This window comes from Ylistrum balloti, unplaced genomic scaffold (assembly GCF_031769215.1).
Source record: "Ylistrum balloti isolate Yb309-2 unplaced genomic scaffold, AGI_CSIRO_Ybal_v1 Utg369632, whole genome shotgun sequence".
Taxonomy (NCBI): domain Eukaryota; kingdom Metazoa; phylum Mollusca; class Bivalvia; order Pectinida; family Pectinidae; genus Ylistrum; species Ylistrum balloti.
In genome coordinates, this window is record NW_026781897.1 from 536,060 (window position 1) to 550,998 (window position 14,939).

General features: G+C 37.5%; 1 protein-coding gene across 1 annotated transcript; it reads right to left on the minus strand.

Annotated features, from left to right (window-relative positions):
* Positions 1 to 1,233: 1,233 nt before the first annotated feature.
* Positions 1,234 to 14,551, minus strand: LOC132552470 (PDZ and LIM domain protein 3-like). The gene is made up of 3 exons (XM_060216648.1): positions 14,210 to 14,551; positions 3,570 to 3,718; positions 1,234 to 3,070 (listed from the first exon to the last, which is right to left on the minus strand). Exons 1-3 carry the CDS (start codon positions 14,309 to 14,311, stop codon positions 2,989 to 2,991), a joined length of 333 nt encoding a protein of 110 aa, XP_060072631.1. The 5' UTR covers positions 14,312 to 14,551; the 3' UTR covers positions 1,234 to 2,988.
* Positions 14,552 to 14,939: the final 388 nt, after the last annotated feature.

Here is a 14,939-nt window from a genome sequence, read left to right on the forward strand (position 1 = left end):
GTGGGAGAAGAACAACTTGGCTGGCGCTCATTACTGGTCCTGATACAACAGATAAGATGCCTGTTATATTTACAAGATCATCATCTGCAAACGTAATTTACCATTCAGAAAAGTATTTTAAGCATCTAAGCCAAGGATACCAGCAAGACCGAATTGCATCCTGTAAGTCGGACACAGAATTTATAACCAGACGCAGACAACGTTTTGATGTAGCAAGGAAATATTGCTTTTAGCTCGATGTTCAAAATGTGTGAAAATACGAAATAACGGTTTTCCAATAATAAATCAAGGATTTCAATTTAAGAATTGGCAAGCATTTAAAAATGCATTATTTGATATTTGCGGCATTTTGTAAACACTAGTAATAGCAATGTTGATTATCTTTAGAAATTCAAAAGGACTGACAAAAAAAAAAAAAAAAAAAACATACTAATATTCTTTATCGAAGATTGTATTCTAGATTTAACAGATGCACATGACCGCCTGGTATTCTTAAACAGATACCATGGCCTAGTTAGGAGACATGTCACTTTAGAATCAGCGGCTTAGTATGCTACTACAAGTGCCTCGTGAATTTTCTTTGTATTTCATTTCCACATTCAAATGTTGCAAAATGTCGACGTTTGATAGGTAAATTACGATGTAATAACATAGTTTGTAGGGGCTGCAAACATAATTGATGGCTGCCAATGTTTCTTTGTACGACATCCAAGAGATGTTTTTTATTCTTGGTGGTTTCGTGGTTGTTAAATGTCGGCGATCATTAATGGCAAAGATGCTTTCCCTTTCGGAACTTCGGAACACTTGGTCTTATCTCTAGGTTACCATTGCGAGGCCGCCGTAATATTTTACAAATATACAATTTTCTGTATGTTCGATTTTAAGCCCGTTAATCAATCGATGGATCAATATATAAATCAATCTATGATCTTAGAAACAATCATTGCGAGAAGCACAACCGTTCCGCCTACTCTGCTGAACAGACTGTTGCTGTACAGGTTTACGAGACGATATTTTTCATAACAGGATGTATATTCGACGTTCAGGAGCTAACCTTTAAAAATAAATAACAGAACCAAAATAATTGCATTGTTTTTTTTTCAGTGGAAACGTTTCATCGTTTATCAAAGAGTTCGTATTATTTCCCCTACCTTGAAGTTGATGGTGGTCGATCTGGTTTATTTTTACTACTCTGTAAATACAAATAACAATAACAACAACAACACAAAAACATCAAGGCAAATGTGTTCTTTAATAAATTTTACATCACAAAATGGAAAAAAAAAAACACACAAGCGTTTAATATACATAAACTTTCCTTTTAATGTTTTGTTAACCTACAAACCATCCGCAGCTACATCTGTCGGTGGTTCTTACTAACTCGCACTCACACCATCTCTCTTCTCGCACGCTAGTCTATTGAAAGTCAGTATTGCACATATCGGCCCATTTGTTTTGAAAAAAAAAAAAAAAAAATGGTTGGATGATTTGGGATGTAAGATGCCCGCCTTCCAAAAAATATCACACACGGAAATTGTTAATAGCCTTCATTCTGATGAGAAGCAAGGTAACATTTACAATAGTCATGTAGCGAAAACCTTAAGTTTAGTTCAACATGTTTGAAAACACATAACCACAGAATATATAGGTAAATAGAAAATAGGGCAAGACAGGTTGATCAGATGCTAAAAGATTATTAAAGGAGATAATTTGTACGTATATTTTTGTCTACATTTGATAATTCTCTTTAATATCAAAAACACAGTATGAAACATCGTGTTTTGTATTAAGGAATATTTTTTATCGAAAAGAAAATGTGAAAATATGACACTTTGACCGGACATTTTCTGTGTTTCTGTTTTGTCAATAAATCAATGTGTTTGTAAAGAGGTAGATTTTTTATTTTTATTTTATTGGTGTGTCTTTCCAAACTACCTGTCTGATTCATGCAATTTTTAAAAATTCCGATTTGAACATCTATTTTATTCTACAGGGGCCTGATTAATATCCAGGGGTATATAAAAATATTAGAAAAAACAAAATGTTTACATCTTTTTCTGTATATATACATATATCATTAAATCTATATCACACACATATTGCATAAATTACGTCATTTTAGCGAGATACAAATCTTCAGTACTGAAAACAATATCTGAAGTATGCTGTCAAGATTTTCAACAGGACATAAAAATAACGGGGTTTAAAAAAGTCATTATCACTTGGCTTATTGAACAGTTTGATATATAAATTGTCAAAACACTAAATATGATATTTAATTTCCCTTATTAATTCCACATTATTCGAGTAAACTCATTCATCGTATACTTTTTTGTCTTTTGTTTGAGAAAAAAATCAATACTTGTAAAAAATGTCAGTTTTTTTAGTAAGGACGAAAAATTCCAGCATCGCACTATTTATTTTATCCGTAGCATCACGTGACCACACACGTCATCATTCAATGTTATTCTAAAATAAATAAAATTAAATCACATCATATTTGATATAAAAGTGTACCTTATTTCAATTCAAACGTTAATAACGAAACCGAATAAAAATATTTCGCTAATCATTTGGAAAATTATTATCAGTATTAATTATGATGTGAAACGGGTAGCAAGGACGAGGTCTTTTGTCACTGGAACTCATAATCACTGCACTTGTAGCTTTCTTAGCGTTTTAGCAAGTAGTTCCGCAATCAGAACTACGTTTAGACTTCGGGGAAAGCATGGCTCGTGGCATCATGTCGTTGATCCTTGTTGTTGATGTTTTAATGGCCTATTAACGCACACATCCATTACTGCAATGAACACCAATGACGTTCACACGAAAAGCGAGTCACGTCGGCTAGTAGCACTAATAACCCCAAAACACAATCATTGATGACGAAAACACAATAACTGATGACTTCATTATTCGTCATGAAATTCGGAGATGACTATGGACGGTTGTTGCAAAACTAACAATTTCTGTTTTGCACGACTTTCATCATTGATGTTTCCAAGGCGAGAACTTGATTGGGCCCTTCGGTTTAATACTCTGCAACCTTTCGTCCATACCTCCGTAGCCCCTAGCAACAAAGATGGTCACGAGTTAGTTAGGGATCGATAACGCATATGATATTGATCAAGTACATATTTGTTAGATGTATCTCTGAACACTTGTACCGGTTAACATTCTTTTTTTAATATACTCATACGTAAATGTGATTTAAATCACAATGTGAATTTCGTCACTAGCATGGCCTAATGACACCATAATAGTATTCAGCGTTGGTGGTGACAGTGCAACGAGGTAAAATGGCTTTCAATAGCTTATTTTTCTGTGTAATTAACGATTTTTTTCTACGTAGAATCTCTATCTAAGAAGAATATAGGTAATAAGTACAGTCAATGAACTAATTTCATAGGATATTTATAGACATATCAAGTGTCACAATTTTGAAGACAACATATTATGTACATCTAATATGATATTTGACTTCAAAATTGTGTCATTTTGTACTGGATATTTAAACCATATCATTTTTATCTGTGACTGTCATCCGTTTTTCTACACATTATACTTACTTGCAAACACTAAGATTTAACACGTTTCCGGATCGTTTAATGAGGTCATGTGCCTGCATATGTGTAAGCCTGTCTGTACTATTCTGACCGATTCCCAAGATGGCGTCACCGGGGGCCAACTGACCATAAGAGGGTGTGCCTTCTGTCACCTGTTGTAAATAAATGATACAATTAATATCTTATTTTCTTATTGAGTTAATATTTTATTTTGAAGATGAAAATCCCAGGAATATGCGATCTCTTCACATCTATAAAAGCACATTAAAAACATTTTCCCGCGATTCCGTAAATCACGACTATTTCAATATATGTACAATATAAGACAAAAATATATTTATTCAACTTATGTCCTATGTCTCACTGTTCAGAACTAGATTCTTATCCAGGTTGTGGATATCTCAATAATTCTGTCTTTAATTATTACCGCGCGAGATTGCGACAGAAAATGAAACAAATTTTCGTGCCAAAAGTAATTGTAACTTGACGTCATTAACCCCATGACGAGGCGTCATTAACCACGTGACTCGGCGTCAAAACCACATGACTAAGCGTCGTTAACCTAGCCACCTTAAGAATCATCTCACGGCCATTGCTAAACCTTATATTACAATACCTCGCACAACAAATCGTGATGATGTGCGTGACATTGGGTTAACCTTTAACGTGTGTTACCGAAGTCTGCTCTGATTCGGGATATTTGATGTTCACATATCTGAAAATGAGGCTTTATCTTAAGAGAAATGTATATAACCTCTATAAAAGATTCTACATATCACACAAGTGAACTTATATCTACGTTGCTTTTCTTGTTTGATTCAATTTTGCCTGACCCGGAAACTAACAAGATAATGCTTATAAATCCGGATCCAATTACCTACCTTTACTTAAGTCTTCAAAACGATATAATCAGGAGCTTATAAGATATATCAATCGATTTTGTACCCAAATGTTGTTTCATGTACATATAACACTAAATGTTTGGGTTGTTTATGAAATAAAACTAATGTAGATACTGAGATTTATTTCTTGGGTGTAACTCATTCACGTCCTGGCTCTATTTATCTTTCTGTTTGTTCATGTAGATGGACGTAGACTTGATCCAGCTCCAATATTACATAATAGTGGTTTCTTAACACAAGAACGAAAACGGATTTATAGTTTCAGACGGATAGAGGCAAAGAAATGAATGGAGAGCCCATAAAATGTATTCAAAATTATCTCATAGTTTTCTTTTTGCAGTTTGAAATCTATGGAACTCTCTTTGCCTTAAACTATTTTATAATCCTACGATACGGATGGAATTTTATTCATATTACTGAAATGTGAAAAAGCAATTAAAATATTACTAAGAATGAACGAAATTTCTAAGGAAATTTGTACGCTGAAAATCTATAAAGTTAGCAAATTACAGTTTCTAAAGATAATTTTATTTTGAAATATCGCATTGATGTTTGATATAGTATAGAAGAAAATAAATTAACAAGTGTTTGAATAATATTTTCATGACCTAAGTTCATTGACATTTAGAAAGTGAAATATAGAAAATCTGGACTTAATTTAAAGTTGTTGTGGAAGGTAAGAAGCTATACTATTGCGCTACTATTGAATAAACATAAACACATACTTTAGATCTACATGATACTTTATCTACCGTAAATAAACAACATTTATCTTTATCTTTGCCTTGTTTGCTTCGTGCTACTAAACCATGCCGGCGTTCCATTGTCAGAAAATACTAACAACAACAAAAGAGCCTTGCTATCCATTGCTGTATACAGGGTTTTGAAGAGTCAGGAAGTCATAGCTTTTACATCTTTGCAGGGCGTTACTTTAGAAATCGTGATGATATGACCCAATGAATGCTATTCCAGAAGTTACTACATGATAATCTCTTTACAGTAATTCTACAAAGCCTGTTGTTGTATTTCAACTGTCTATAATTTCAGTCATTCGGAATCCGCAAATATCGTAGCCACGTGCAATCTGAAGCATTATAGCGCATGCGTTTCTCATTCACCATGCGGCTATATACATACTAATGAATAAACCAAAACAGTTAATTCCGGAATACATTATTTGCTTTTTTACGCCACACAAATATAACTCCGAAAATGAACACTGCGTCATTTTCTTGGCAGAAGAACAACCTGGAGCATCAATATGATAAATAACGTTCTCAGTATGACGTATACTGCATGCCTAGGTGATGACAAATCACGCGCACCGTCAGAGAAAAAAGACATGTGGTTTCTTCAATTAGCTCAAAACGTAGATCGAGCGAGACAATGTCAATTACCGTCACAATGATCCACGCCAAGAAAATGTTTTCATTAATTGGCACCGATATCAGATTCCGAATTCGAGGTTGTTTTTTCAGAGCGTTCTTAATAAGTAGCCCGAAGTTTTCAACATAAAACGTGTATAACGAAACATCATAAAATTTCGATTACAGTACTTTTAACTCTATGGTTTAAGATATTTCAATCGTTGTGATAGCAATTTACAATCAGATTCAGTTTGTCAATATCCTAAAATACACTAAATTATTGTAGTATTTTTTCACAATGTAATTACTGTTCTTTACGTGAGTAACAGGACGAGGAAAGTGTAATTACTGTTCTTCAGAGGAGATTGACGAGAGTAACAGGACGAGGGACGAGGGAAGTGTAATTACTGTTCTTCAGAGGAGTTTCGTGGATGTAACAGGACGAAGGACGAGGAAAGTGTAATTACTGTTCTTCAGAGGAGTTTCGTGGATGTAACAGGACGAGGGACGAGGAAAGTGTAATTACTGTTTTCAAGAGGAGTTTGGCAAGTGTAGCAGGACAAGGGATGAGGGAAGTGTAATTACTGTTCTTCAGAGGAGTTTGATGAGAGTAGCAGGGCGAGGGATGAGGGAGGTATAACTACTTTTCTTCAGAAGAGTTTGATAGGTGTAGCGGGGCGAGGGACGAGGGAGGTATAACTATTGATCTTCAAAGGAGTTTGACGAGTGTAGCAGGACAAGGGATGAGGGAAGTGTAATTACTGTTCTTCAGAGGAGTTTTGACGAGAGTAGCAGGGTGAATGATAAGTGAGGTATAAATACAGTTCTTCAGAAGAGTTTGGTAGGTGTAGCGGGGCGAGAGACGAGGGAAGTGTAATTGCTGTTCTTCAGAGAACGAAAAAAGTGTAATTAATATTTTCCAGAAGAGTTTGGTGGATGTAGCAGGGCGAGGGCCGAGGGAATTGTAATTACTGTTCTTCAGAGGAGTTTCGTGGATGTAACAGGACGAGGGACGAGGAAAGTGTAATTACTGTTCTTCAGAGGAGTTTGACGAGAGTAACAGGACGAGGGACGAGGAAAGTGTAATTACTGTTCTTCAGAGGAGATTGACGAGAGTAACAGGACGAGGGACGAGGAAAGTCTAATTACTGTTCTTCAGAGGAGTTTGACGAGAGTAACAGGACGAGGGACGAGGAAAGTGTAATTACTGTTCTTCAGAGGAGTTTGACGAGAGTAACAGGACGAGGGACGAGGAAAGTGTAATTACTGTTCTTCAGAGGAGATTGACGAGAGTAACAAGACGAGGGACGAGGAAAGTGTAATTACTGTTCTTCAGAGGAGATTGACGAGAGTAACAGGACGAGGGACGAGGAAAGTGTAATTACTGTTCTTCAGAGGAGATTGACGAGAGTAACAGGACGAGGGACGAGGAAAGTCTAATTACTGTTCTTCAGAGGAGTTTGACGAGAGTAACAGGACGAGGGACGAGGAAAGTGTAATTACTGTTCTTCAGAGGAGATTGACGAGAGTAACAGGACGAGGGACGAGGAAAGTGTAATTACTGTTCTTCAGAGGAGTTTGACGAGAGTAGCAGGGCGCTGGATGACGGAGGTATAATAACTGTTCTTCAGAGGAGTTTGATGAGAGTAGCAGGGCGAGGGACGAGGGAGGTATAATTACTATTCTTCAGAAGTGTTTGGTGGGTGTAGTGGGACGAGTAGCGAAGGAGGTGTAACTAGGTGTGAAATGCTCGGATGTCGTCCCACTGGTATTTATGAAGGTGCTTAAACTTTATCCTTCGGTATAATAGAATTGGCATTGTTTTGCGCGGAGAATACTTTCTCAAGTGTAGAATATATCTTATCTGATAAATGTCAATTGAAATAGTTTTTCCGATGTTTTCAAGTTTTAAGAAATATGGCTAAGTGAAACCTTTGATAAAAATCTTGAAATTCATGACAAGTTGATCTGTTTTAGGTATTGCTCAAATTAACGGAAGCTGAAAATAAGTCGGGAGCACCTCACTGGGAGATATGCACTATGTCTTATTAATATGTAAGCAGCGCTAGTAATACTGCTGGGAGGGAGTAAATGAAGAGGTGTAGATAGCGAGGCTGATTGTCTGATTATCTATCAGACCACGAGATAAGAATTGGATCAGCTAATGATGGAATGTTTACATTAGAATGGCTAGACGCGCGCTATGACCTCTTCATCCCCGCATGAGAGCCAAACGTCAGTGCCCCACCAAAATTGGCGCTCGCTGACACGTATGATATTCACCGGTTATACAAACAAAACACTAACCAACCAACCCTCCCCCCGCACCGCCCCCTCCCCAACATATACGCACGCATGCACAATTGTTGCGAAATTTTACTGTCGCCATAATATCAACAGAGTTTGACAACTGTAGCGGGGCGAGAGACGAGAGGAGTGTAATTACTGTTCTTCAGAGGAGTTTGACGAGAGTAGCAGGGCGAGGGACGAGGGAGATGCGAAAAGAAGTTGAACATGTTTGATGCTTGTTATGATACCTGTTGTTGGTTGGTTGGCGTGATCCCTTTCGGGACCATGACGTTACTTACTTTGACTGACCAAGTTTTATCAGTGGTTGTAGTGCCTGGTCTTATTCCTATTCTTATTGAGTCTATCTCTGTGTTAATATTCCTGTTTTACTTATTTTCCCATAGTTTTACTGAACTTGAGTTTGGATTCTGTTTCTGTTAACGTGATAGTATTATATTTGTTATTTTTGTCATGAACCCATTTGCACCGAAAGTGTGGATGAGGGACCGGAAGTACATCTGTAATCATGAATGGAAACTATCTTCTTCTATAAGTACTTGACATTGAGGAGAAGGATAACATCTCACACCAGTTAAATTCCGCTTAAAATTTATTGATAAATTACAAAATGTATTTGTCTGTATCCTATAGCAACCGTGTGATATTTGATATTACACTTAATTCTTCAACTCCTTTTAAAGAAACCATTAAATAAACGTATGTTGCCAGCCGAACTATATCTTATCTGATATTCGACGCTGTCTGCTGTACTTATTTATAAGGGTAAATCGTTTTAAGGCGTGTCCGATTTTACATGTAAAATCTCTTTAACAGATCTGATTATCCTCAACTACAAGGACAACCGGTTCCTACATATCCAATTATCCTCCAAGACAAGCATTTCTGATGTATCTTCAAGATTTCTATCTCTAATCTAAGCGTTTATTTTCTCATCATGGGGTACACACCACGAATTATCGCGGCCTGGAATTGGAAGCGTAAGGAACGAAACCGTCTACTGTTCTGGTTATATACATAACGTTGTAAAATCCGGCGCTGTATTAGTGGTCGTAAAACCCTCTAGATAAATAAAAAAGGCACTGATGTAATATTACTTCAGTAATCAATAATCACAACCATGGTTGTTTTCAAAGATATCGATTATTTGTTGTCTTGTAAATAAACATTAACATAGATTTTTGTTCGTTCAGTGTCTAGTTCAAAAACAACACACAGCACAGTACAAATTAAAAGAATCCGGAGACATTTTGTAAAAAAACTTATATAAACAAAAAATGATTTCATCATAATATTCCGTGTAATATCATTTATTTTCATTCAACCTAGCCAAGCTCTCTACAAAAGAAAATCTTCATATATTTGTTTTCGGAACAAACGCTAAATGCATCAAATACGTGCAATATATTATCAATCTACCCAGCAACATCATCTTATCTGTATGTGAATGGAGGTTGTTTTTGCAAATAAAAACAGACGAAAGAAAATATAAAATTCACAATTTTTTCCTTCAAACACGGTGAATTACGGTTAATATGATAAAACAATTTTGGGTGTCATCCCTTGATATTAACCGTGGCATATGAAAAGATTTCAAAGCCATGGAAATTAGCTATCTTTTAAAGTGTTACAGGGATAGGACAGGGACGCGGGAGTTTCGCTTGTAAAAACAAGAGGAACTACATGTAATATATATATTCTGGTAAATTGAGTACTTATGTATAAAGAAGCATGTGGCTTCGCGCCATTTCTGACCCCAACTGTCGTCAATGTGGCCCCATATCGACACACGATAACTTTATAGATAATTTATATCAGGAAGTGGGCGGGGTTTATTGCCTAGCAGTGTTGGTATTGTAACAGTTGGTATATTTCAAAGTCAGTACGTATGTTTTGAAACTCTTCCTTCCCTGAATGTAACACCCTACGGCAATAACCTGATACACAAACAAGTCTTTGGAAATCACATCCAAAGTCTTACTACTTTAGGGGCTCCGGCTTCTATGTGTTGTTTTCACGATCTCTATGGAGTCTGTACGCATTCACAAAAAAAAAAAAAAAACGATTTCGAACACTGAAAGGCAGTATCTTAAGATAGCACTGACTTAAGGTTGCATTGGTCGGGGGATATCGAAGGAACTTCTAAACTTAGAAATCTGGTTATTTTTTACTATAAACAGGGGGACAAGTAACCAACCTCTTTATGCGTAACCCAAATCATTCATGAATATACAGCATCACAAGTTGGGATCGGTTACACAAACCGACTGATTACGTTTTGTTATGTGTTTCGCACACGCTCCTACCTACAATATCATAATAGGGAGCCAACATCTGCCCCTTATCTTTCCAGCTGTGTAATAACGCCAGAGATGGTGATAACCGCATATGGGCCACGCGCTTCTGAACAATTGACACAGCAAGTGGGAATACTGAATGATCAAATATTTCTGAAACTGCAAGGCGTTTAAAAGAATCAAGTTGCAAGCCAATTGTTTTTTGTATACATAAAATCATTCTTTCACCTACACTTTTTTTGACTTTTACGTCAGTAAATATTTTATCCAGCTGGGTTCATCGGTTGCCTTGAAGCGTGTTGATATTATTTCAACAGGTCGATGGCACGTGTTTACGCGATCATGGCAACAAAAGTGGGCGTGAAGGCCTGTTGTTTATTGGAGTTTGCCTATGTATGACAGAGAAACACACATATCCCTCCTCCCCCTCCCTTGATTCCCCTTTACAACACATTACTTCCCCTCAACCCGACGAAGACAACGCGAATCGCATTGTTGCATCTATAGTCTGTTTCACCTATTAACTGTATCAAGGTTTACTGTTACACGAGTATTAGTGTACAGCATACGTAACCACAGAGAACGTTTCCGTGTCATGACGTAATCCTATAATCGCACCAACAGCGATACATTAGTCTATTCTCAAAGAACTGCGCCAGTGTAGGAGCTGTAACAAGAGATGGGACAAGATGCGTGTAGGTTAGTATGGAACCCGAACCCGAAACCCAGAATTTTAGACGGTCCAGCTAAACTGCAAAGGGTTCGAATTCTTGAGTGCCCTCCTCCCCTCCTCCACCCCCTTCCCCAACCAACCCTAACACACACCACCTTTTAGAAATGCTGAATGGGCGAAAACTAAAAAACAAATTCACCTAACTTAGAGGATGTCTTATACAGATTAAATTGCTGAATATCTCAGTCACTATTACTATCAAGTATCTATATATTTATACTGTACCTTATACTGTCCTGTAGACAGTGGTTTAAATATCCAATAACAGTGAAAACATTATAATGAAGTGATTAACTGAATTCGATGTCAGTTTATAACCTACTGAGATTTGAAAAAAAAAAAAAAAAAAAAGCAGATTTAGGACACTTAACTCTCAATACAAGTAATGAAGTCATTTATGCCCGGGGCAGGAACCCTAAGAACGCGGGAAAACATAGTATTCTTTTCTCTCAGAGAGCTACAACCCATCGCACTCGACATTTACAATATCTCAAATGAAATCCGTAGAAGCATCATTGCTACATCACTGCGTGTTTTGAATACTTCTACTAAAACTGTTAGAATAGGATTTCATTAATTAGCGTACTACACTTTTTAAAACCTTGCTAACATTAGTACATAATGTAAATCGTCTATCTGAACTTCTATATAATGTTTATCTGTTATAATTTCAAAGTAAATGTTAAAAATATAAAATCGACAAAAGTTGACGCCACTTACAATAAAAATCATTAATAGAAAGTCAACTATTTTTCTTCTAACGTTAAAATTTCGACATAATGTCTCTCCTTTATCAATCAATAAATACTGTGGAATACTTCGTCGTCATGCGTCTGTGTTCTAGTATACCATCACTGTACAATCAATTGAGTTTTGCCGAAAGCCAGAGTCAGGTTAAGGGCACTAAACACCCGATACAAAAAATGACGTCATTTACGGATTGCAAAGGAAACATTTAATGAGGCTTGGCGCCGGTAAAGGAAAAGTCACAGAGACAGAAAACCAGTGTACTAACCAACAACTAACCAACCAACCATCCGTGACATGTCGCTAGGAAAAGTCACGGAGAAGGAAAACCTGTTAACCAACCAACCAATAAACCAGCCAATCAACAAACAGCAAACTAACCAACTAACCAACCATCCGTGACATGTCGCTAGGAAGATTTACGGAGAGGAAAACCTGTTAACCAACCAACCAATAAACCAGCCAATCAACATACAGCCAACTAACTAACCAACCAACCATCCGTGACATGTCGCTAGGAAGATTTACGGAGAGGAAAACCTGTTAACCAACCAACCAATAAACCAGCCAATCAACAAACAGCAAACTAACTAACCAACCAACCATCCGTGACATGTCGCTAGGAAGATTTACGGAGAGGAAAACCTGTTAACCAACCAACCAATAAACCAGCCAATCAACAAACAGCAAACTAACTAACCAACCAACCATCCGTGACATGTCGCTAGGAAGATTTACGGAGAGGAAAACCTGTTAACCAACCAACCAATAAACCAGCCAATCAACAAACAGCAAACTAACTAACCAACTAACCAACCAACCAACCAACCATTCGTGACATGTCGCTAGGAAGATTTATGGAGACGGAAAATCTATAAACCAACCAACCAACAACCAACTCATCACACGTCGCCTAAACACCGAGATTTCTGGCCGAGAAAGGAAAAGTCGACGGAAAACTTGTATACCATCGAACCAACCAACCAATCGACCAAACCACCGCTCATCGACAGAACACTGACACTCATCAGTGACATAGGAAGAGTCACGGAGACAGAAAACCCGTATACATACCAACCAACCACCATCAGAACACTGACACTTATCAGTGACATAGGAAGAGTCATGGAGACAGAAAACCCGTATACATACCAACCAATCGACCAAACCACCGCTCATCGACAGAACACTGACATTCATCAGTGACATAGGAAGAGTCACGGAGACAGAAAACCCGTATACATACCAACCAATCGACCAAACCACCGCTTATCGACAGAACACTGACACTTATCAGTGACATAGGAAGAGTCATGGAGACAGAAAACCCGTATACATACCAACCAACCGACCAAACCACCGCTCGTCGCCAGAACACTTGAAACACTATACATTACGTGACGACAAATACAGCTTGATAGTTAGATTGTACTTTGAAAGTTCAAGATAAGAAACAGGAGCCAGTATAATCATGCATTTAAAAATTCCTTATATATACAAAGTGCCGTGAAAAATAATTTATTGTCTTACAATAAAACTCCGATAAAATGCCATCCAAGCCTTAATCTGGTGAACTGGCAACATACCATGTTTGACACACAGCTAATTACACACCGCCGCCGGTCTTTAATCGCCATTTTGATGGTGTCGGTATACAAAGGATTGTCATTATATCGAGGTTTTATAGTCATAGTGATGAAGCATGGGCCGGGAAACTATATACCGTATGATGTAAACGAAAAATTTGTAATGAGAAAACTTTGGGACAATATATCGACGATTGACAATACAGGGAATACCTAGGAAATCTTCTTAAGGTCTCTGGTCACGGTAAATAAAGCTAGTGCTCGATTTACCGAAATTCAACATCGCGTGAAGTTTGATATCACGTGAAATTCAACATCGCGTGTTTTGGGTTTCCTTAAGAATTCCGTTTTATATCTTCCAAATTTAAGCGAGAATTAATCTGAATCGTATGGAAGCATTAACATAGATACATATCGGATGTATTTTGAAACAGACTATAGCTCATCTCTGTGTGGAGAGTCGTATTTCATTGGTACTAATTTGGTTTGTAGGGTCTGCTTTTCGCTTCTGCTTGTGCTGGTACCGCTAACTAGGTCTTTAAAAATTTTATGGTTTGTTTAAAAGATAATATTCAAATTAACCATACTTTTGATTTCCATGACATAGTTGTCCGTTTATGGTGAAAGTATGGTGAAATATTCGCAAAGGCTCGTGAATGCCCTTGAGAAGGAATTTTCGTTGGATCAAAAAAATGTGTACGTACCTTTTTCACAGACAGCTGTGAATTGAAATCTGTTCCTCCCTGTAGCCTGAATCCCCAGGGATCCATGGGGCTATTTCTTTGAAGCTGGATATATGTCTGCATGATGACAAGTGTATATTTGGAATGCTTAAAAGCTCTTTAAAACCGAAATGGACGGAAATTCACCAAGATTAATCTTTTTCCTATTCCACAGGATAAGTATACGTTTGTTAAGTTGGAAACCTCCTCCCGTATGCACCAGACACAGGTATAACCCCTCCTAATTCCGAGGTTCTCGCACCTTCCGAGATTTGACGATATATAAGGAAGAACGGACCGTTCTGTCGTGGCTGTCCTAACACACTCTGATAGGCGTAGGGGAGTGCGCCAGTGAGAATATGATAAAGGGGAAGGGAAGGGGGTCTAGATGCCGTAACAGATAGATATTTCTGTAAACGTGTTCTATATATATCAACGCAGTGTATACATACACGTTAGTGCGCGCGAGGCAGACGAACAGCAAAGCACGCGCGGAATGCAGTGGTCGCTACAGGGGATGTTCCCTCTCTATCGTCTTCACTCCACCTTTCCAACCTTGATTTCATGACCTTTGCCAAAGTTAGTAAATGACTTGTACTTCAGTATCTTTGTTTCGTTATGTTGGAACATCATGTATAAATTATGGTGGGCTGGACAAGGAATTTGTCGGATTGCAGGTGGCGTGCAAACGATAGCTCCCGAGATAAGAGCA